The following is a 24424-nucleotide window of genomic DNA, read 5'->3' on the forward strand; positions in this document are numbered from 1 at the left end:
AACCACAGTCTGGTTGCCAAAGGAGATACTGTGCTACAAACTAAGTGGCTACAATATTATGATATTACTTGGAGTGCACGCTCACCAGGAGTAAACTTTGAACACGACCACTATTTAATTGATAAGCTTTGCAGAGGCCCTGGGTGACCGTGCGGTCCTGACGGCGGCGTGTGCCGCACAGCCGAGGAGAGCTGCCGCATTTCAATGTGGCGGAGAAGATTCCAAGGACGAGTGGCGACGATAAGAGCAGCCAAAGTTAATTTACATGGAGCGCAGCAAAACTTGTACAAAGACACCGCAGGAGGAGGAGGAAGAAGAAGAAGAGGAGCCAAGGACAGGCCAAGCTGCCTTTGACTTGACGCGTGGATATCAATGTACAGTATATGCATGTACATACATGTACTGTATATGCATGCATATGCATGTACATGAATGTACAGTATATGCATGTACATGCATCTACTGTATATGCATGCATATGCATGTATATGAATGTACATGAATGTACAGTATATGCCTGTACATGCATGTACAGTATATCCATGTATATGCATGTACTGTATATGAATGTACAGTATATGCGTGTACATGAATGTACAGTATATGCATGTATATGCATGTACATGCATGTACAGTATATGCATGTATATGCATGTACATGAATGTACAGTATATGCATGTACAGTATATGCATGTATATGCATGTACATGAATGTACAGTATATGCATGTACATGCATGTACAGTATATGCATGTACATGCATGTACAGTATATGCATGTACAGTACATGCATGTACATGAATGTACATGAATGTACAGTATATGAATGTACAGTATATGCATGTATATGAATGTACATGAATGCACATGCACATGCATGTATATGAATGTACAGTATATGCATGTATATGAATGTACATTATATGAATGTACTGTATATGCATGTATATGAATGTACAGTATATGCATGTATTTGAATGTATGTATATGAATGTACAGTATATGAATGTATATGAATGTACAGTATATGCATGTACTGTATATGCATGTACATGAATGCACATTCATGTACAGTATATAATTGTACAGTACATGCATGTATATGGATGTACAGTAAATGCATGTATATGAATGTACAGCATATGAATGTATATGCATGTACAGTATATGAATGTACAGTATATGAATGTACTGCATATGCATGTATTTGAATGTACAGTATATGAATATATATGGATGTGCAGTATAATTATTTAGAATGTACAGTATATGCATGTATCCGCATGTACATGGATGTACAGTATATGCATGTATATGAATGTACAGTACCTGTATATGCATGTACAGTATATGAATGTACAGTATTTGAATGTACATTATATGCATGTATGTGAATGTACAGTATATGAATGTACATATATGGATGTACAGTATATGAATGTACAGTATGAATGTTTAGGAATGTACAGTATATGCATGTATCCACATGTACATGCATGTACAGTATATGCATGTATATGAATGTACAGTATATGAATGTACATTATATGCATTTATGTGAATGTACAGTATATTAATGTATATGAATGTACAGTATATTAATGTATATGAATGTACAGTATATTAATGTATATGAATGTACAGTATATGAATGTATCCGCATGTACATGAATGTACATTATATGCATGTGTGTGAATCTACAGTATATGAATGTACAGTGTATGAATGTATCCGCATGTACAGTACTGTATATGCATGTATCCATCCATCCATTTTCTACCGCTTGTCCCTTTCGGGGTCACAGGGGGTGCTGGTGTATGAATGTATATAAATGGACAGTATGTGAATGTGTATGGATGTATATGAATGAACAGTATATGCATGTACAGTATATGAATGTGCATTATATAAATGTATATGAATGGACAGTATACATGTATATGCATGAACAGTATATGCATGTATATGAATGTATATGAATGTACGGTATATGAATGTATATGCATGTGTATGACTGTATATGAATGAACAGTATATGCATGTACGTATATGAATGTATATGAAGGTACAGTATGTGAATGTACAGTATATAAATGTATATGAATGAACAGTATATGCATGTATATGAATGAAAAGTATACAAATGTATATGAATGAACAGTATATGCATGTATATGAATGAAAAGTATACAAATGTATATGAATGAACAGTATATACATGTAGAGTATATGCGGGTGCATAAATGTACATGCTGGATGGTAGGAAACACATTCTTACCGGTAATCTTTTCCATTTCAGCCAAGGTCTCCTGGTAGGAGCTGATGATGCCAGCGTATCGTGTGATCACCTCCTTGCGCAGGTTGTCCCAGTGAGGAGACAGTTCTCCCAGCTCCTTCAGGTCCTGAACCCTGCAGATAAACATGACATTTGTTACAAAGCCTTTTGTGTGTGCATTGTAGGTTCTAAATAGTCTTTATTCATTAATAGGGTGAATAGGATGGTCGAATGTCTTATTTTCTTTAGATGCTATTGATCTGGGCTAGTTTTTTCCTTATTCCTGTGAGAATCCTGCGTGTGACTGAAGCATTAAGGAGTGGGGGTTGCTTAATGTATCCAGGAGCAGCTGCAGTTTGCTGAAACAACCACCAGGTAGCATCCGTGAGCAGATAATACTGTATCATCTCGGTCTATTTTGGATTTATCAGGTCGCATTCTTCACTCACGCGGTAAAAAACTAATCCAGACCCACTGTATGTCCACTTTCTTTAAGCATTATTTTTTTATGTATTTATGAAACTATTCTGACGGGGAAATACTTTCAATCAGCCACTGCGCTATGGCTTGCACTAAGGTGAAAGTCCCGCCTCCTAGCACAGTTTGATTGGATAGTCAGCTTTTCAGTCACCGCTCATGCAGTCATTGAGCGGTCTCACCTGTCAATCATTATAGAAAATTGTTACACAAACGTAAACATACATTATATTTTTGGTGAATGCAAACATTTTTACAAGGGAAAAAAAATCATAATAAGCAATAATATTATTTATATTCAAATATAAGTAATATGTTGTTAAATCTCAGTGTATTGGAATTTAACTAACAATACACATGCATAAATATAATAAATAATAATAAGTAAAAATAATAATTTAAAACTATTATATACTATTATATATATACATATACAGACATGGTCACTACTGTTCTCTTGTTATATTCTTATTTTACTGTTATAATCTTATTCTCATTGTTGCTTTTTATTTTTATTCTATTGTAATATTTTTATATTTTGTTTCCATTTATACCCCCATGATTTACTTTTTACTTTTTTTTAAATTCAATGTCAATTTTGTACACTGCTGCTGGAATTTTAATTTTCCTGAGGGAACTCTCCTGAAGGAATCAAAAAAGTACTATCTATCTATCTATCTATCTATCTATCTATCTATCTATCTATCTATCTATCTATCTATCTATCTATCTATCTATCTATCTATCTATCTATCTATCTATCTATCTATCTATCTAAAAAAAATAAAATAGTAAGTCATAATATGCTTTAAACTAGAAATATTTAAATCCAGTAAATAATGTTATAAGAATACATAACAATTTTAAACAATACATAGTCATATTTAATAAATAACACCAATCAATATTGAATGATGCCATGATTTGTCATGACAGTTACATTAATTTATTTGATTTTGTAAAATTTCCTGTCCTGCGCTCTTATTTTCCGTTCCACTTCCTGTTTGCCTCCATTTTCCACCCCTCCTCAGTAGTGCGCACTGCCTCCTTCACCTGCCTCTGATGTTTTTTATGTCTTTTTTTTATGCTTCTTGTGATCATTTTGCTTTGTTTGCCGTGCGCTTCATATACGCCTACTTAGTCTTTGTGCACTTCTCAGCTGCACATCTTTGTTTTTTGTGATACCTGCGTTTTCCTAAATATAAACGTTTTTTTTTTTTTTTATGCACTTGCTTCCTGTCTCTGCATCCCGGGGTCCCAACATAAACCAGAACATAAAAGAATACTAATAAGCGGAAGAAGATGGATGGATGGGAAATATAATATATATTTTTTTCCCGTATCATTTAAATACAAAATATATTAATGTAATAATGTTACATCAATATCTTAACAAATCTGCAAAATCATACTTATCAACATGCTACGTGTACAAAACCCAAAAGCAGTGAAGTTGTCACGTTGTGTAAATTGTAAATAAAAACAAAATACAATGATTTGCAAATCCTTTTCAACTTATATTCAATTGAATAAGACTGCAAAGACAAGATACTTAACGTTCAAACTGGAAAACGTTGCTATTTTTTGCAAATATTAGCTCATTTGGAATTTGATGCCTGCAATATGTTTCAAAAAAGCTGGCACAAGTGGCAAAAAAGGCTGAGAAAGTTGAGGAATGCCCATCAAACACTTATTTGGAACATCCCACAGGTGAATGGGCTAATTGGGAACAGGTGGGTGCCATGATTGGGTATAAAAGCAGCTTCTGTGAAATGCTCAGTCATTCACAAACAAGGATGGGGCGAGGGTCACCACTTTGTCAACAAATGCGTGAGCAAATTGTCGGTATAAGAACATTTTTCAACGAGCTATTGCAAGGAATTTAGAGATTTCACCATCTACGCTCCGTAATATCATCAAAAGGTTCAGAGAATCTGCAGAATTCACGGCACGTTCAATTTCTCAGGCGGTACTGCGTCAAAAAGTGACATAAGTGTGTAAAGGATATCACCACATGGGCTCAGGAACACTTCAGAAAACCACTGTCAGTAACTACAGTGTGTCGCTACATCTGTAAGTGCAAGTTCAAACTCTACTACACAAAGCCAAAGCCATTTATCAACAACACCCAGAAACTCCACCAGCTTCGCTAGGCCCAAGCTCATCTAAGATGGACTGATGCAAAGTGGAAAAGTGTTCTGTGGTCTGACGAGTCCACATTTCAAATTAATTTTGGAAACTGTGGATGTCGTGTCCTCCGTAACAAAGAGGAAAAGAACCATCCGGACTGTTCTTGGCGCAAAGTTGAAAAGCCAGCATCTGTGATGGTATGGGGGTGTATTAGTGCCCAAGACATTGGTAACTTACACATCTGTGAAGGCACCGTTAATGCTGAAAGGTACATACAGGTTTTGGAGCAACATATGTTGCCATCCAAGCAACGTTACCATGGCCGCCCCTGCTTATTTCAGCAAGACAATGCCAGGCCATGTGTTACAACAGCGTGGCTTCATAGTAAAAGAGTGCAGGTACTAGACTGGCCTGCTTGTAGTCCAGACCTGTCTCCCATTGAAAATGTGTGGTGCAATACATACTATATATTACCTTTTGCACTATATTAATTTATATTATTATGTGTTGTCAACTTTGTACATTTTTATGCCATTGCCTGAAATAAATAAATAAATAAATGAAATGAAAATGAATTAATATGAAGCCTAAAATACCACAACAGAGACCCCGGACTGTTGAACAACTTAAGCTGTACATCAAGCAAGAATGGGAAATAATTCCGCCTGAAAAGCTTCAAAAATGTGTCTCCTCAGTTCCCAAACGTCTACTGAGTGTTGTTAAAAGGAAAGGCCATGTAACACAGTGGTAAAAAGTCTCCCTAATAACCCACCAGTGCCTCCATGGATAAATACCCCCCTCTACCTCAAAGAACTACTCACCCCCAAATCCTGAACACGACAGCTCCGCTCCGGACAGGCTAACCTCCTCCAACCTCCGAGGACAAAGCTACGAACTATGGGAGACCGGGCTTTCTGCTCCGCCGCTCCAAGTCTGTGGAACGCTCTCCCTGACCACCTGAGGGCACCACAGACTGTGGCTGCTTTTAAAAAAGGCTTAAAACCCTTCTTTTTAAAAAAGCCTTTTTTTTTTTTAGATATATGCATACTAGTTTTAGCTATTGGGCTGTTCTAGTTCTTATTTTTATTTATTTTTTATTATCTTTTTTTATTTTTTTAATACACCTTAGCACTTTGAGGTTGTTTACTCAATGTAAAGTGCTTTTGACAAATAAAATCTATTATTATTATTATTATTATCTTGTTTTCCTCATAGAATTTTCAAATGTCCAGTGCATTTTTTTCGTGTATTAAAAACAAACCGTATGTCTTCATTATGTTATTTGTTGAAAAGAGGTCATTTTGGAGATGCACACTTTTTATTGGGCTCGGGAGGTCTTTTTTTTTTTTTTTACCCCTAAAAAAAAAAAAAAAGGTTTTGTCCAAAGGAAACTTTTGTAAATATAACTGGAGGCAAAAAAAAGCATGATATTATGACATAAATCCCGTACAAGTGCACACACCTCATTAGGTGTACCTAAACTCGCCTTGTTGGAAACCATAGCAGCAGCTTGTGTGACCACAAACTCCACAACGCTTTCATGCTAATGGGCCCAATTTTCTGCAATTAAACCTAAAAAAAACCCCCATTGTTTGTGACTTCAAATGAAATGCTGCATGTATAAGTGGACCTCATGTTATTTGTTTGCTCATTTTTAATTCATCAAGAGGAGGAGGTTCTTTCCATACGCTCCTTAGCAGCCATTGTGGGTTTAGTGAGGATTCCTTGATGCTATTTTGCATCAGAAAATAATGTTCTGACGACCTAAATAATGGATGAAATAACAGGGAAGCGTCTGCTTGGGGGGGAAAAGCTAGCGAGACATGATATCGCCTATTTAATCAGCGCGCTATTGTGCAAGGTCGGTAAAGGTGTGCAGTGATGAGCAATAAGCAGCTGCAGGGTCACGGTAACAATCTGAGTGAATGTTAAAAAAAAATGTTTGTGGTAGAGAGGTAGTCACCTGGAATGGTTTTCACTTCACAGGTGTGCTTGACGCTCATGGAGAGAATGCCAAGAGTGTGCAAAGGAGTAATCAGAGCAAAGGGTGGCTATTTTGAAGAAACTAGAATATAAAACATGTTTTCAGTTATTTCACCTTTTTTTCTGTTAAGTACATAACTCCACATGTGTTCATTCATAGTTTTGATGTGACAATCTACAATGTAAATAGTCATGAAAATAACACACACATGTGTATATATATATATATATATATATATATATATATATATATATATATATATATATATATATATATATATATATATATATATATATATATATATAATTTGAAATAAATCGTTTTTATTTTTTATTTTTAATCAATTAAGAATTGTTACACATAAGAATTGCGATTCATTCGAAAATAAAAAATATATGAAATATATATATATAATAAATACAATTAAAAAAAACGATTTGTTACTTCCTGAAAAAATTAATTTTGGGGGACAAAAAAAAACGTAGCTAAATTTTAAAATACCTGTTTTTCTAAAAAAAAAAACCACAATAGCTTGTTTTTCAACCAACTAATACCTATTTAGGTTGTATATTGGTTAACATACAATAATCATGAACAGTAATGTTATATATATAAATATATATATATACACATACATATATTGTGTATATACAATTTTTTATTTTTATAAAATCGATTATAAATCGATTTATTTAAAAAACGTTAATTATATATGAAATATATATAATTAATACAATTGAAAAAACGATTTGTTACTTCCTGCAAAAATTTATTTTGGGGACAGACAAAAAAACGTAGCTAAATTTAAAAATACCTGTTTTTCTCGAAACAACCACAATAGCTTGTTTTTAAACCAATTAATACCTAATAATAATGAATATTTAGGTTGTATAATGGTTCACATACAGTATTTATGAAAAGTAATGTTAGCACTATATTTGTGTATATATATATATATATATATATATATATATATATATATATATATATATATATATATATATATATATATATATATATATATATATATATATATATATATATATATATATATATATATATAAATACATATTTTTTCAATAAATCGATTTTAAAATTTTTTTTAATCGATTAAGAATTGTTACACATAAGAATTGCAATTCATTTGAAAATAAAAAATATATGAAATATATATATAATCAATGTAATTAAAAAAAAAAAAAATCTTGCAAAAAACAAACAAAAAAACAGCTACATTTAAAAATACAAATTTTTCTCGAAACAACCACAATAGCTTGTTTTTATACCAACTAATACCTATTTAGGTTGTATATTGGTACAGTAATGTTAGCACTATATATATATATATATATATATATATATATATATATATATATATATATATATATATATATATATATATATATATACAAATTTTGTTTTAAATAAATCGATTAAAAATCGATTTAAAAAACAAATTTAATTATATATAAAATATATATAATTAATACAATGGGAAAAAACGATTTGCTACTTCCTGCAAAAATGAATTTTGGGGGACAGACAAAAAAAAAACCTAGCTAATTTTGAAAATACCTGTTTTTTTTCGAAACAACCACAATAGCTTGTTTTTAAACCAACTAATACCTAATAATATTTAATATTTAGGTTGTATAATGGTTCACATACAGTATTTATGAACAGAAATGTTAGCATTATATATATATACACATACATACAGTACATACATACATTTTTTTCAATAAATCGATATTTGAATTGTTTTTAATCGGTTAAGAATTGTTACACATAAGAATTGCGATTCATTCGGAAATAAAAAAATATATGAAATTTGTTACTTCCTGCAAAAAAAAACCAACAAAAAACATAGCTACATTTAAAAATAAACAAATTTCTCGAAACAACCACAATAGCTTGTTTTTAAACCAACTAACACCTAATAACAATGAATACTTAGGTTGTCTAATGCTTCACATACAGCAATTATAAACTGTAATGTTAGCACTGACGCTAATGCTAACACTCTGGAAGTTCATTAACCTGACTGACCTGACCTGTTAGGGGAACAACTGTTTTGAAACACAAATCAAGCGCTATAATCTGTATTTTTTGCATCAAATTGTACACTATTGTTGCATGGAATTGCCTCAAGTGGCGCAGCTTCCATTTTTGGGCCTCACCCATAAATTGAACTGTTTCTTTGGTAATCACCCAACGGGCTTTTTTGCTGCCATTTCTCATCATTCTCCATATCAACTGAGATAATCTACTTGAGGGAGCCCTCGACATTCTTCCACAGGTTTTTATTTACGGCGTCAAACGTCTGATGAAGGTCACTTGACTGTAATGGAGCTATAAATTTACCGTACGAGTCCCGGAGAGCCGAGACCTGTCGCTCGGCCGCCTTTATTTCATGCTATGTTATTGTGCCTGCTCAGGTTTTTAATCACACGGGGGCTTTTGTGCCATCGCTCAATAAATCCCGCGTGAAGAGGAATGAAAAGTGATATGCACACTTTTCTTTCAAAAAAACAACAAAAGTGCGCGGGGGTGCAGAATGTCTCCTTTTCTCCCAGCATGCAGCAGCTGGAAATAAGGCAAATGTCACCCCGGTGATCTTGACAAGCATTAGAGCTTCTTGTTTATTAATAAGCACCCAAAGCTTTTTTTTTTTTTTTTTTTACTATTAATGAGACAGCTCTTAATGAATGGTGTTTAATTGGCACCCACGCGCATTCATTAGCTTTAAACGAGGAGGAGCCGCGTTCTCCCACGCAGTCTCACATTAGAATACGAGGGAACACATCAAAGCCGATGTACGCACAATAGGAAGTAGAGTTCATCGCAAACCTCCATGCAACTTTGCGCCGCTAAAATTCATAATAATAATAATAATAATAGATTTTATTTGTAAAAAGCACTTTACATTGCGTAAACAACCTCAAAGTGCTACAGTGTATTAAAAAAAATACACATTTAAAAAATATATATATATATATATATATATATATGTATATATATATATATATATATATATATATATATATATATATATATATATATATATATATATATATATATATATCCCTAAAGGGACATGGGGGAAATGTTTAAAAAAATATATATATATTTTTTTAGACATGTATCTCGTGCGCATGAGAAAGTTTCTCGTGCGCACGAGATACATGTAAAAAATAAATAAATAAATATTTTTATTTTTTTTAAAACTTTATAAAGTTTCTCTTGCGCACGAGATAGTTTCTCGTGCGCACGAGATAGTTTCTTGTGTGCACAAGATACATGTCTTTAAAAAAAATATATATATATATATATATATTTTATTTTTTTTATAACTTTATAAAAAGTTTCTCTTGCGCACGAGATACATGTCTAAAAAAAATAATAAAAATAAATAATTATAAAAAACAAATTTCCCCCATGTCCCTTTAGGGGCTCCATAAAAAGATAATAAAAAAATAAAAAAATAAAAAACTACAACAGCCAAATAGCTAAAACTAGTATGCATATATCTAGAAAAAGGCTTTTTTTTTTTTTTAAAGCATCTACAGTCTGTGGTGCCCTCAGGTGGTCAGGGAGAGCGTTCCACAGACTGGGAGCGGCGGCACAGAAAGCCCGGTCTCCCATTGTTCGTAGCTTTGTCCTCGGAGGTCAGCCTGTCCGGAGCGGAGGTGTCGTGTGGAGGATTTGGGGGTGAGTACCGTATTTTTCGGACTATAAGTCGCAGTTTTTTTCATAGTTTGGCCGGGGGTGCGACTTATACTCCGGAGCGACTTATGTGTGAAATTATTAACACATTATCGTAAAATATCAAATAATATTATTTAGCTCATTCACGTAAGAGACTAGACGTATAAGATTTCATGGGATTTAGCGATTAGGAGTGACAGATAGTTTGGTAAACGTATAGCATGTTCTATATGTTATAGTTATTTGAATGACTCTTACCATAATATGTTACGTTAACATACCAGTTGGTTATTTATGCCTCATATAACGTACACTTATTCAGCCTGTTGTTCTGTTATTCTTTATTTATTTTAAATTGCCTTTCAAATGTCTATTCTTGCTGTTGGCTTTTATCAAATACATTTCCCCAAAATATGCGACTTATACTCCAGTGCGACTTATATATGTTTTTTTCTTTCTTTATTATGCATTTTCGGCCGGTGTGACTTATACTCTAGAGCAGGGGTCACCAACGCGGTGCCCGCGGGCACCAGGTAGCCCGTAAGGACCAGATGAGTAGCCCGCTGGCCTGTTCTAAAAATAGCTCAAATAGCAGCACTTACCAGTGAGCTGCCTCTATTTTTTAAATTGTATTTATTTACTAGCAAGCTGGTCTCGCTGTGCTCGACATTTTTAATTCTAAGAGAGACAAAACTCAAATAGAATTTGAAAATCCAAGAAAATATTTTAAAGACTTGGTCTTCACTTGTTTAAATAAATTCATTAATTTTTTTTACTTTTCTTCTTATAACTTTCAGAAAGACAATTTTAGAGAAAAAATACAACCTTAAAAATGATTTTAGGATTTTTAAACACATATACCTTTTTACCTTTTAAATTCCTTCCTCTTCTTTCCTGACAATTTAAATCAATGTTCAAGTAAATTTATTTTTTTTATTGTAAAGAATAATAAACACATGTTTATTTAATTCTTCATTTTAGCTTCTGTTTTTTCGACGAAGAATATTTGTGAAATATTTCTTCAAACTTATTATGATTAAAATTCAAAAAAATTATTCTGGCAAATCTAGAAAATCTGTAGAATCAAATTTAAATCTTATTTCAAAGTCTTTTGAATTTCTTTTAAAAATTTTGTTCTGGAAAATCTAAAAGAAATAATGATTTGTCTTTGTTAGAAATATAGCTTGGTCCAATTTGTTATATATTCTAACAAAGTGTAGATTGGATTTTAACCTATTTAAAACATGTCATCAAAATTCTAAAATTAATCTTAATCAGGAAAAATTACTAATGATGTTCCATAAAAGATTCAAATTAGCTAGTTTTTCTCTTCTTTTTTTCGGTTGAATTCTGAATTTTAAAGAGTCAAAATTGAAGATAAACTATGTTTCAAAATTTAATTGTCATTTTTTTCGTGTTTTCTTCTCTTTTAAACCGTTCAATTAAGTGTGAATATCATTAATTATTAATAATAACAGAGTTAAAGGTAAATTGAGCAAATTGGCTATTTCTGGCAATTTATTTAAGTGTGTATCAAACTGGTAGCCCTTCGCATTAATCACTACCCAAGAAGTAGCTCTTTGGTTTCAAAAAGGTTGGTGACCCCTGCTCTAGAGCGACTTATACTCCAAAAAATACGGTAGTTCTTTGAGGTAGAGGGGGGCATTTCCATGGAGGCACTGGTGGGTTAGTAGGGAGACTTTGAATTCAATCCTGAGTGGAACAGGAAGCCAGTGAAGGGATTTGAGAACTGGTGTGATGTGGTCATATTTCCGCACCCTCATCAGGATCCTAGCAGCACTATTCTGTATGTACTGCAGCTTCTGGATGTTCATGCGGTCATAAAAAAAAAAAAAAAGGCAAAACAAAACAAGAGGGCGCTAAAAGAGGATTACTACGCAAACATTGTATGTGGTAGTCATCCTTTGGTGCCCGCCGCGCTCTCACGCGCTGTAATATACTGATAAGACGCTAATAAATTATTCTGCTTTTGAACTCTAAATTTAGACAAAATGTTCCGAGCGGAAATCAAATGAGCAAATATCCCATTTAACCATTGCTGTCAAACGCTAGAAGAAGAAATATCTGCTTTAAAATAGATCAGTTAGCTTGCAGTACTGTTAATACACATGCATGTATTATGGTGAATATTAGTGGAGGAAGGCACTCAGTAAAGGTTTGGGAACTGAGGAGACACATTTTTGAAGCTTTTCAGGTGGAATTCTTTCCCATTCTTGCTTGACGTACAGCTTAAGTTGTTCAACAGTCCGGGGGTCTTTTACACTTCATAATGTGCCACACATTTTCAATGGGAGACAGGTCTGGACTACAGGCAGGCCAGTCTAGTACCCGCACTCTTTTACTATGAAGCCACGTTGATGTAACGCATGGCCTGGCATTGTCTTGCTGAAATAAGCAGGGGCGTCCATGATAACGCAACATATGTTGCTCCGAAACCTTTATGTACCTTTCAGCATTAATGGCGCCTTCACAGATGTGTAAGTTACCCATGTCTTGGGCACTAATACACCCCCATACCATCACACATGCTGGCTTTCACACTTTGCGCCTATAACAATCCGGATGGTTCTTTTCCTTTTTGTTCGACGTCCACAGTTTCCAAAAACAATTTGAAATGTCTCATCCGATCACAGAACACTTTTCCACTTTGTATCAGTCCATCTTAGATGAGCTGGGGCCCAGCAAAGCCGGCGGTGTTTCTGGGTGTTGTTGATAAATGGCTTTCACTTTGCCTAGTAGAGTTTTAACTTGCACTTACAGATGTAGCGACCAACTGTAGTTACTGACAGTGATTTTCTGAAGTGTTCCCGAGCCCATGTGGTGATATCCTTTACTCACTGATGTCGCTTTTTGATGCAGTACCGCCTGAGAGATCGAAGGTCCGTACTATCATCGCTTACGTGCAGTGATTTCTCCAGATTCTCTGAACCCTTTGATGATATTACGGACCGTAGATGGGGAAATCCCTAAATTCCTTGCAATAGCTGGTTGAGAAAGGTTTTTCTTAAACTGTTGGACAATTTGCTCACACATTTATTGACAAAGTGGTGACCCTCGCCCCATCCTTGTTTGTGAATGACTGAGCATTTCATGGAAGCTGGGGGATGTTCACCTGTGGGATGTTCCAAATAAGTGTTTGATTAGCATTCTTCAACTTTCTCAGTCTTTTTTGCCACTTGTGCCAGCTTTTTTTAACATGTTGCAGGCATCAAATTCCAAATGAGCTAATATTTGTATTCCAGTTTGAACATTAAGTATCTTGTTTTTGCAGTCTATTCATTTTTTTATTTTATTCTATTTTTATTTATTTATTCATTTATTTTTTTTAATTTAACATTTCAAACAATTTTGAACAGAAATAGTTCATGCACATTCAGATAAATTCAATTAAAAAATGTTTGGCCGGGGGCCGGGCTGTATATATGCGCACTAATTGACTGAAAGAGCACGCACTTGGCGCGATGATGTCATGTTATCCATGGAAAAATGCATTTTTAGACCATATGATTTGCCTGAGCGGCTAAGAGACCCCGAGAGTAACAAGCGCTTGCCTTGTTGCCTTTCCATTAAGAACAATAAATTAGTTTTTAGTATAAGTTTGCTGGTTTCAAGAAATGTAATGCCGAGCGCATATCATTATGTCAAGATAATGGCACTAGCATTTACTTCATTTAAGAATATTTTTCAACATATTGAGCAAAAAGGTCTCTTTTTTTTCTACCAAGAAAAGTGCTCTTGTTATCAGTGAGAATATACTTATTTTAATGTATTTTTGGGTTCATTGAAGTTAGCTAATTTTACTTGTTTTGGAAAGTTTTGACAAGCCACATTTTCTTGTTCTATTGGCAGATAATTTTGCTTAGTTCAAATAAAATACCCCTCATTTTTGTATTTTTTTTTCTTGTTTTTGAACACTGACTTTTTGCAGTGTGCTGCAACGCACTCCTCAAACACGGCCGTATGTTGCAACAGGCGTCAAATGTGCAGTAGCTGACATGAGCATGGCTGACATGTTGCAACACAATGACACGCTGCAACAAAACGTTGCCAGCTTGCTAAAAAAAACGCAACGCCCTGCACAAACATGCTACTACAAGTCCCATGAATAAGATCTACAATTATGCCTTATTGCAATGTATTTGAGTGGAGGGTGTGGATGGTGCGGTTGAGACGTGTGAGATTTGTGCAAGTTTGAAAATTGGCCCATTCATTTTCATGAGGAAAATGTCCTGGATGTTATTTGGTACAATTATAATGCACATTTTTAGAAAAGAAAAGTTCCTTCTTGTTGCATGGAGAACGTATTTAAAAAAAATTATTCTTATTAGAAAAATATACATATATTGCCACCGCATTCAAGCAGCCTCTCCTCGGCGAGTCAGGCAGGGCTAAAGCAATAACACATGTTTTTATAGCAGCAGATTTAAGTCCATATTGCATTAAAAACTAGATTTTGACCCACTTCTATGGTGGAAGAACAATGAGCTCATATATCCTCTTACTGCCAAGTTAGCCAGGCTGGGGGGAGGAAGAAAAATTAATCTGAGGCTGAGTTGACTTGAAACTGTTAAATGTTGCACTTTTTATATGTAGAAGAAAAGTTTTGTCATTTTATTTAATCTGAGCAACAACTTGAGGTAGTTTAATGTTGATTAACGTGGACCCCGACTTAAACAAGTTCAAAAACTTCTTGGGGTGTTACCATTTAGTGGTCAATTGTACGGAATATGTACTGTACTGTGCAATCTACTAATAAAAGTCTCAATCAATCAAAAAAAGCACTTTATATGTAGAAAGGTTTTGTTAAGAAACCATTCTGAGCCTTATCTTATTTAGTTTTTATTTTATATATGTTGACCACATTAACCCTGGCAATGGACCCTGTGTGTATATGTATGTTATGCCATTGTTTACAAATTTGGTAAATAAATAACCCAAAAATTTATATTTTGTTGTTTTCTTACTGTACCGAAAATGAACCGAACCGTGACCTCTAAACCGAGGTACGTACCGAACCGACATTTTTGTGTACCGTTACAACCCTAATATATATATATATATACTGTATATATATACATATAGCTGTAATTCACTGAAATTCAAGTATTTGTTATATATATATATATATATATAAAAAAATAAATACTTGAATTTCAATGAATTACAGTTATATATGTATACACACATATATATATATATATATATATATATATATATATATATATATATATATATATATATATATATATATATATATATATATATATATATATAACAAAACAAATACTAGAATTTCAGTGAATTACAGCTATATATATATATATATATATATATACACACTACCGTTCAAAAGTTTGGGGTCACATTGAAATGTCCTTATTTTTGAAGGAAAAGCACTGTACTTTTCAATGAAGATAACTTTAAACTAGTCTTAACTTTAAAGAAATACACTCTATACATTGCTAATGTGGTAAATGACTATTCTAACTGCAAATGTCTGCTTTTTGGTGCAATATCTACATAGGTGTATAGAGGCCCATTTCCAGCAACTATCACTCCAGTGTTCTAATGGTACAATGTGTTTGCTCATTGGCTCAGAAGGCTAATTGATGATTAGAAAAGCCTTGTGCAATCATGTTCACACATCTGAAAACACTTTAGCTCGTTACAGAAGCTACAAAACTGACCTTCCTTTGAGCAGATTGAGTTTCTGGAGCATCACATTTGTGGGGTCAATTAAACGCTCAAAATGGCCAGAAAAAGGGAACTTTCATCTGAAACTCGACAGTCTATTCTTGTTCTTAGAAATGAAGGCTATTCCACAAAATTGTTTGGGTGACCCCAAACTTTTGAACGGTAGTGTATATATATATATATATATATATATATATATATATATATATATATATATATACAAATAAAAGAAGGAGGATAGGGATGATGTTCTTTAAGAAATTATCGATGTCGATGCCATTAGCGAATCCTCTTATCGAACCGATTCCTCGTTGAATCTCTTATGGAATCCAGATAGGTTGTTGTGTGTGCAATGAGTTCCAAAAGCCGTAGATGTTGTATGACTGGGCCGGCACGCTGTTTATATGGAGGAAAAGCGGACGTGACTGAGGACAGCATGCGGCCGTTAAAGGGTGAAAGTTTCAGGTGAAACGCCCCCAATATTGTTGTCCGGGTGGAAATCGGGAGAAATTTGGGAGAATGGTTGCCCCGGGAGATTTTCAGAGGGGCACTGAAATTCGGGACTCTCCCGGAAAAATCGGGAGGGTTGGCAAGTATGGTTGCACTGCAAAATGGTCCACAAACGTGGCCAACAGGCACAGCCAGAGTTCTATGTTAACTCTCGCTTGACTTGGAGGCCATGTTGACTGGCCAGTTACGTGGTCTCACCTGCTCATGTCCTCCTGCATGTAGAGCAGGAGCAGTTGCTTGGGGACGCTGAAGGACAAGGTGCACTCCTCCATTTGTTCGCGCACCAGCATCCACTTGTTGTCCACCGTTTGGAACCGGTAGACTTTGCATACCGGGTTGGTGAAGACTGCGAAGGACAGGAAGACAACATTGAAACACAAAGGTGCAGCTGGCACATTGGAGGTAGTCACGTGTGATAACAATAACAATATGTTTCCCTTCCAATCCGCACTGCAAAAAGTCAGTGTTCAAAATCAAGAAAAAACAATAAAAAAAAAATTAGAGGTATTTTATTTGAACTAAGCAAAATTATCTGCCAATACAACAAGAAAATGTGGCTTGTCAAGACTTTCCAAAACAAGTAAAATTAGCTAACCTCAATGAACCCAAAAATACCTTAAAATAAGTATATTCTCACTAATAACAAGTGCACTTTTCTCTGTAAAAAAAAAAGAGACCTTTTTGCTCAATGTGTTGAAAAATATTCTTAAATGAAGTAAATGCTAGTGCCATTATCTTGACATAATGATATGCGCTCGGCATCATGAATTTTTTTTTCATGCTTGAAATAAGAAATGATTACTTTAAAAAAGTAGTTTTATACTTGTGAGTGTTGATGACACAGCTTTGCATCAGTTGATATTCTAGTTTCAAGCATGTTTTACTCAATATAGCTCATCAAATCTCAGCAACAAGCTGTAATATCTTACTGACATCATTTAGGACCAAAACACTTAAAACAAGTAAAACACTCTAACATAAAATCTGCTTAGTAAAAAGAATTATCTTATCAGACAGAAAATAAGCAAATATCACCCTTATTTGAGATATTTCATCATACTTAGATTTCAGTTTTTGCAGTGCGATACAGGGTAACACTCAGGCTGGTATTGGCGATACCAATCCGATACGTGTGCAAATGTACCTGAAGTGTCTGGTAAAAGTGAACAAGTAGTGTATTTCAAGCATTGCTGTTCTTGAGGAATCATCTTCAAATGATTTAAAATCACAGGGCAAAACAAACAATGGCGTTTTTTTTTGCACTGAATCTGATCTCTTATTTATTTAGAACTCTTAAATAAATAAAAAATTAAATATTAAATATCTCAAATAAGGGTGATATTTGCTTATTTTCTGTCTGATAAGATAATTCTTCTCACTAAGCAGATTTTATGTTAGAGTGTTTTACTTGTTTTAAGTGTTTTGCTCCTAAATGATCTCAGTAAGATATTACAGCTTACAGATGACAGCCAAATGGACTTTGCTGTTTTATTTTCAATGAAACAATAGAAAATAGGTACTCATATAGTAGTACAGTTGGCAAGTACAGTAAACTGACAGTTAATATTCAAACATTTAACATGTGACATTTCTAACTATTTTGAACAGAAATAGTTCATGCACATTCAGATAAATTCTTCAAAATTACAATGAAAACATTTTTGGCCGGGGGCCGGGCTGTATATATGCTCACTAATTGACTGAAAGAGCACGCACTTGGCGCGATGATGTCATGTTATCCATGGAAAAATGCATTTTTAGACAATATGATTTGCCTGAGCGGCTAGGAGACCCCGAGAGTAACAAGCGGTTGCCTTTTTGCCTTTCCATTAAGAACAATAAACTAGTTTTTAGTGTAAGTTTGCTGGTTTCAAGAAATGTAATGCCGAGCGCATATCATTATGTCAAGATAATGGCACTAGCATTTACTTGAACATTTTTCAACATATTGAGCAAAAAGGTCTCTTCTTTTTTTTTTTCTACCAAGAAAAGTGCACTTATTAATGAGAATATACTTATTTTAAGGTATTTTTGGGCTCATTGATGTTAGCTAATTTTACTTGTTTCGGAAAGTCTTGACAAGCCAAATTTTCTTGTTCTATTGGCAGATAATTTTGCTTAGTTCAAGTAAAATACCCCTAATTTTTGTATTTTTTTTCCTTGTTTCTGAACACTGACTTTTTGCAGTGTAGTGTCTCCAAATACTACTATTAGCATGGACTATGGACAAGAAATAAACACGTAACTTTGGCATGAAACAAACAACTTAAGTAGCAGGGTTGCATGATGCAAATAAAACTCACGTGGACACGGCATGAAGTGAACAAACAGCATAAACTATGGCATCGCATGAAACAAGGACGCCAGGTCGACTGACTGGCAATCGCAGGCTTAAATAATGCCTCTGATTAGTGCCCGGGTAGCAGGTGAGCGGCCGAACACTAATCAGAGACAGGTGAACGTAATTAGCAACCAAAACAAACTCAGGGAGGTGCACAAACAGGAACTAAAGGAGTCCAAAACTAACTAAACAAAACATGATCTAGACCACAGATCGTGACAAAATGTCAGTAAATAAACTCAGTGGGCTAGTGGTTAGAGTGTCCGCCCTGAGATCGGTAGGTCATGAGTTCAAACCCCGGCCGAGTCATACCAAAGACTATAAAAATGGGACCCATTACCTCCCTGCTTGGCACTCAGCATCAAGGGTTGGAATAGGGGGTTAAATCACCAAAAATGAACACATGTGGAGTTATGTACTTAACAAAAAAAAGGTGAAATAACTGAAAACATGTTGTATATTCTAGTTTCTTCAAAATAGCCACCCTTTGCTCTGATTACTGCTTTGCACACTCTTGGCATTCTCTCCATGTTATTTTTTTTTTTATGTTTGTAGAATAGAATAGAAAAGAATAGAATGGACTTTATTGTCATTATAATTGCATATCATGAGATTAAGGACTCCAACTTAAGGTGCGGTAGTGGGAACAAATATGGGGTAAAAATAAATAAATAATAAAATAAAATAAATTACACAACAGGCAATAAAGAAAAAAACTAACAACTGAAATAAATTGTATGAATCAGTCCAACAAAATAATACAAAATAATACTATAATAATACTATACCAATTCCAAAACCAGCAATACTCAGAATAGCAATCAACTCAGACACACAAACATGACACAAAACAATCTAAAAGTAGTTAAACAAAAATGAATAGTATCAACAACAGTATCAATATTAATAATAATTCCAACATAGAAGTGATTAGAAATCCCTCATTCATATTATCAACACAGCCATTTATAAAAAATCTAATAAAAACATTTAAAAAAAGAATAGGGGGGGAGCTGTTATTTATTTTATTTATTTTTGTAATGTTTGTATAAATCAGTCCAACAAAATAACACACAATAATACCATAATAATACAATACCAATGCCAAAAGCAGCAATATTCAGAATAGCAACCAACACAGACACACAAACATGACACAAAACAATCCAAAAGTAGTTAAACAAAAATGAATAGTATCAACAACAGTATCAATATTAATAAGAATTCCAACATAGAAGTGATTAGAAATCCGTCATTCACATTATCATCACAGCCATTTATAAAAAATCTAATAAAAACATAAAAAAACAAAAACAATGGGGGGGTGTAATTTATTGTATTTTTTTAAAAAATGTTTGTATTAATCAGTCCAACAAAATAACACAATAATACCATAATAATTAGATATGTCCGATAATATCGGTCTGCCGATATTATCGGCCGATAAATGCGTTAAAATGTAATATCGGAAATTATCGGTATCGTTTTTTTTATTATCAGTATCGTTGTTTTTTTTGTTTTTGTTTTTTTTATTAAATCCACATAAAAAACATAAGATACACTTACAATTAGTGCACCAACCCAAAAAACCTCCCTCCCCCATTTACACTCATTCACACAAAAGGGTTGTTTCTTTCTGTTATTAATATTCTGGTTCCTACATTATATATCAATATATATCAATACAGTCTGCAAGGGATACAGTCCGTAAGCACACATGATTGTGCGTGCTGCTGGTCCACTAATAATACAAACCTTTAACAGTTAATTTTACAAATTTTCATTAATTACTAGTTTCTATGTAACTGTTTTTATATTGTTTTACTTTCTTTTTTATTCAAGAAAATGTTTTTAATTTATTTATCTTATTTTATTTGATTCATTTTTTTAAAAAGTACCTTATCTTCACCATACCTGGTTGTCCAAATTAGGCATAATAATGTGTTAATTCCACGACTGTATATATCGGTTGATATCGGTATCGGTAATTAAAGAGTTGGACAATATCGGCATATCGGCAAAAAGCCATTATCGGACATCCCTAATAATAATATAATACCAATTCCAAAAGCAGCAATATTCAGAATAGCAATCAACACAGACACACAAACATGACACAAAACAATCCAAAAGTAGTTAAACAAAAAAAATAATAGTATCAACAACAGTATCAATATTAATAAGAATTCCAACATAGCAGTGATTACAAATCCCTCATTGACATTATCATCACAGACATTTATAAAAAATCCAATAAAAACATTTAAAAAAAGAACAATAGTGGGGGCTGGTTATGAATAATAACTAGTTAACAACATAAAAACTATAAAAGACTAATATAGTAGAAACAATTATAACTTCACACATTGTCATCTGAATCTTACTTGGTCTATTTCCATTTTCAATATGGTTTTTTTGGGGGGGGGGGAGTTTTTTTCCCCCCACGTTTAAAATTGCTGCTCTTCTCGCTGCTTCCTTAAAAAAGCGCCAAAGCAAATGTCGACAAAAGCGCACTGATGTTTCTTATCTGCACGCCGGCAGCGGACACAGAGGAAGCCGCCCGCCGCTCCTTTCATGGCCGATGGACAGGGAGTCTGTCACATGCGTCCACCGGGGAATGAAACTCCGGGCGTTGGGATGAGAAAGTGGGACATAAGTGGGAGGTGGGCTGCACTGCAGGACACTGTGGCATGCAGCATAAACATGCATTTATACTCTGGGTGGTGATTATTGCAATAAAGTAGAGAAGATCATCCTTACTGCTGTTTAAGGATTGACTGATATCATTGCTGTTGCTACATAACAATTATAGTGTGTCTCGATACCAGTACCAAAATGTATTTTGATACTTTTCAATACTTTTCTAAATAAAGGGGATCAAAAAAATTCCATTATTGGCTTTATTTTAACAAAAAAAATCTTAGGGTACATTAAACATATGTTTATTATTGCAAGTTTGTCCTTAAATAAAATAGTGAACATACTAGACAACTTGTCTTTTCGTAGTAAGTAAACAAACAAAGGCTCCTAATTAGTCTGCTAACATATGCAGTAACATATTGTGTCATTTATCTACCTATTATTTTGTCTACATTATAAAGGACAAGCTGTAAAAAAATGATTATTAATCCACTTGTTCATTTACTGTTAATATCTGATTATGTTCTGTTTTAACATGTTCTATCTGTTTTATCTATACTGTGGGGCGGTATAGCTCGGCCGTGCCAGCAACTTGTGGGTCCCAGGTTCAATTTCCGCTTCCGCCATCCTAGTCACTGCCGTTGTGTCCTTGGGCAAGACACTTGACCCACCATGCTCCCAGTGCCACCCACACTGCTTTAAATGTAACTTAGATATTGGGTTTCACTATGTAAAAGCGCTTTGAGTCACTAGAGAAAAGCGCTATATAAATATAAATCACTTCACTTTCTACACTTCTGTTAAAATTTAATAATCACTTTTTCTTCTGTTGTTTGGATACTTTACATTAGTTTTAGATGATACCACAAATTTAGGTATCGATCCGATACCAAGTAGTTACAGGATCATACATTGGTCATACGGGACGTATTTTCCTGAGTTTATGAATATAATATGAATTAAAAAAAAAATAGATCCGCTCTTGTACTTGGTATCATTACAGTGGATGTCAGGTGTAGATCCACCCATGGCATTTGTTTACATTGTGACGCCGGTGAGCTACGTTGTGTACACTGCAAAAACTGAAATCTAAGTAAGATGAAATATCTCAAAAAAGGGTGATATTTGCTTATTTTCTGTCTGATAAGATCATTCTTCTCACTAAGCCGATTTTATGTTAGAGTGTTTTACTTGTTTTAAGTGTTTTGGTCCTAAATGATCTCAGTAAGATACTACAGCTTGTTGCTGAGATTTGATGAGCTGTATTGAGTAAAACATGCTTGAAACTATTTTTGTCCAAATGTCCAAAACACACCCAGCAATGGTGCACAGGACGGCGGGGAAGAAGAGGGGAAAAGGCGGCCAAAATGGTCAAAAGTCCACATTTTGTCTAAAATACCTCCCCGGCTTCCAGTCCCACGAGTCCCGCCACCGGCCGCACAAGTCCCGGGTTGCAAAAAATGTCCAAAACGCACCCAGCAAAGTCCCACGGGAAGTGGGGGAGAAAAGTGAGAAAAGTCGTCAAAAGTCCCCAAAAATGTCCAAAATACCTACCCAGGTTCCAGTCCCACAAGTCCTGCCGCCGGCCGCGCAAGTCCCGGTATGCCCAAAATGTCCATAACACACCCAGCCGAGTCCCACGGGGAGGGGGGATAAAAGTTGGAAAAGCCGGCAAAAGTACCAAAAATTTTCTAAATACCTACCCAGGTTCGAGTCCCACATGGAGTGCCGAACCCGGGTGTGATTTTTGAACATTTTACCAACTTTTGTCACTTTTCTCCCCGCCTTCCCGTATGACTTTGCTAGACGCGTTTTGGACATTTTAGGCATCCCGGCCGGCGGCGGGACTTGTGGGACTCGAACCTGGGTAGGTATTTTGAACATTTTTTGGGACTTTTGCCGACTTTTCCATCTTTCATCCCCCCCTCGCTCCCTGTGGGACTCGGCCGTGGACATTTTGGGCATCCCGGGACTTGTGCGGCCATACATAAGATTTTATGTTAGAGTGTTTTACTTGTTTTAAGGGTTTTGCTCCTAAATGATCTCAGTAAGATATTACAGCTTCTTGCTTGAACAAAAAAAATCATGACTTTGACACAATTGTGTCTCATAATTAAAACAGATGACAGCCAAATGGACTTTGCTGTTTTATTTTCAATGAAACAATAGAAAATACGTACTCATATAGTAGTACAGTTGTTATTAGTGAGAATATACTAATTTTAAGGTATTTTTGGGTTCATTGAGGTTAGCTAATTTTACTTGTTTTGGAAAGTCTTGACAAGCCGAATTTTCTTGTTCTATTGGCAGATAATTTTGCTTAGTTCAAATAAAATACCCCTAATTTTTGTTTTTGTTTTTTCTTGTTTTTGAACACTGACTTTTTGCAGGGCAGATTTCGACCATTAAAATACTTTCTATAGTTCAAGACTTACGGTCGTTTAAAAACAGCACTGCACATCATAATGGCGGCTACAGTTTGGATGTTAAAGGTCTAAAAAAATTATGTAGAACGTCCGGCGGGCCGAATCAAAAATCTTAACGGGCCGCATTTTGCCCGGGTCTGACTTTGATCATTCTTCTTTGAGCCTCGAGGCGTTTTATATCGCAACTTGCTTGTTCCTTATCCACCCTCATGTTAC

General features: G+C 34.5%; 1 protein-coding gene across 8 annotated transcripts in view; it reads right to left on the reverse strand.

Annotated features, from left to right (window-relative positions):
* Positions 1-24424, reverse strand: part of inpp4b (inositol polyphosphate-4-phosphatase type II B) — a 489649-nt gene that overhangs the window by 112914 nt on the left and 352311 nt on the right. For all 8 annotated transcript variants that reach the window (XM_062032293.1, XM_062032295.1, XM_062032296.1 and 5 more), the window contains 2 exons: positions 17000-17147; positions 2281-2411 (listed from right to left, as the gene is read on the reverse strand). In XM_062032293.1, the coding sequence (XP_061888277.1) occupies positions 2281-2411; positions 17000-17147 (279 nt within the window). The remainder of the gene's footprint in view (positions 1-2280; positions 2412-16999; positions 17148-24424) is intronic.

This window comes from Entelurus aequoreus, linkage group LG22 (genome assembly GCF_033978785.1).
Source record: "Entelurus aequoreus isolate RoL-2023_Sb linkage group LG22, RoL_Eaeq_v1.1, whole genome shotgun sequence".
In the NCBI taxonomy this organism is placed as follows: domain Eukaryota; kingdom Metazoa; phylum Chordata; class Actinopteri; order Syngnathiformes; family Syngnathidae; genus Entelurus; species Entelurus aequoreus.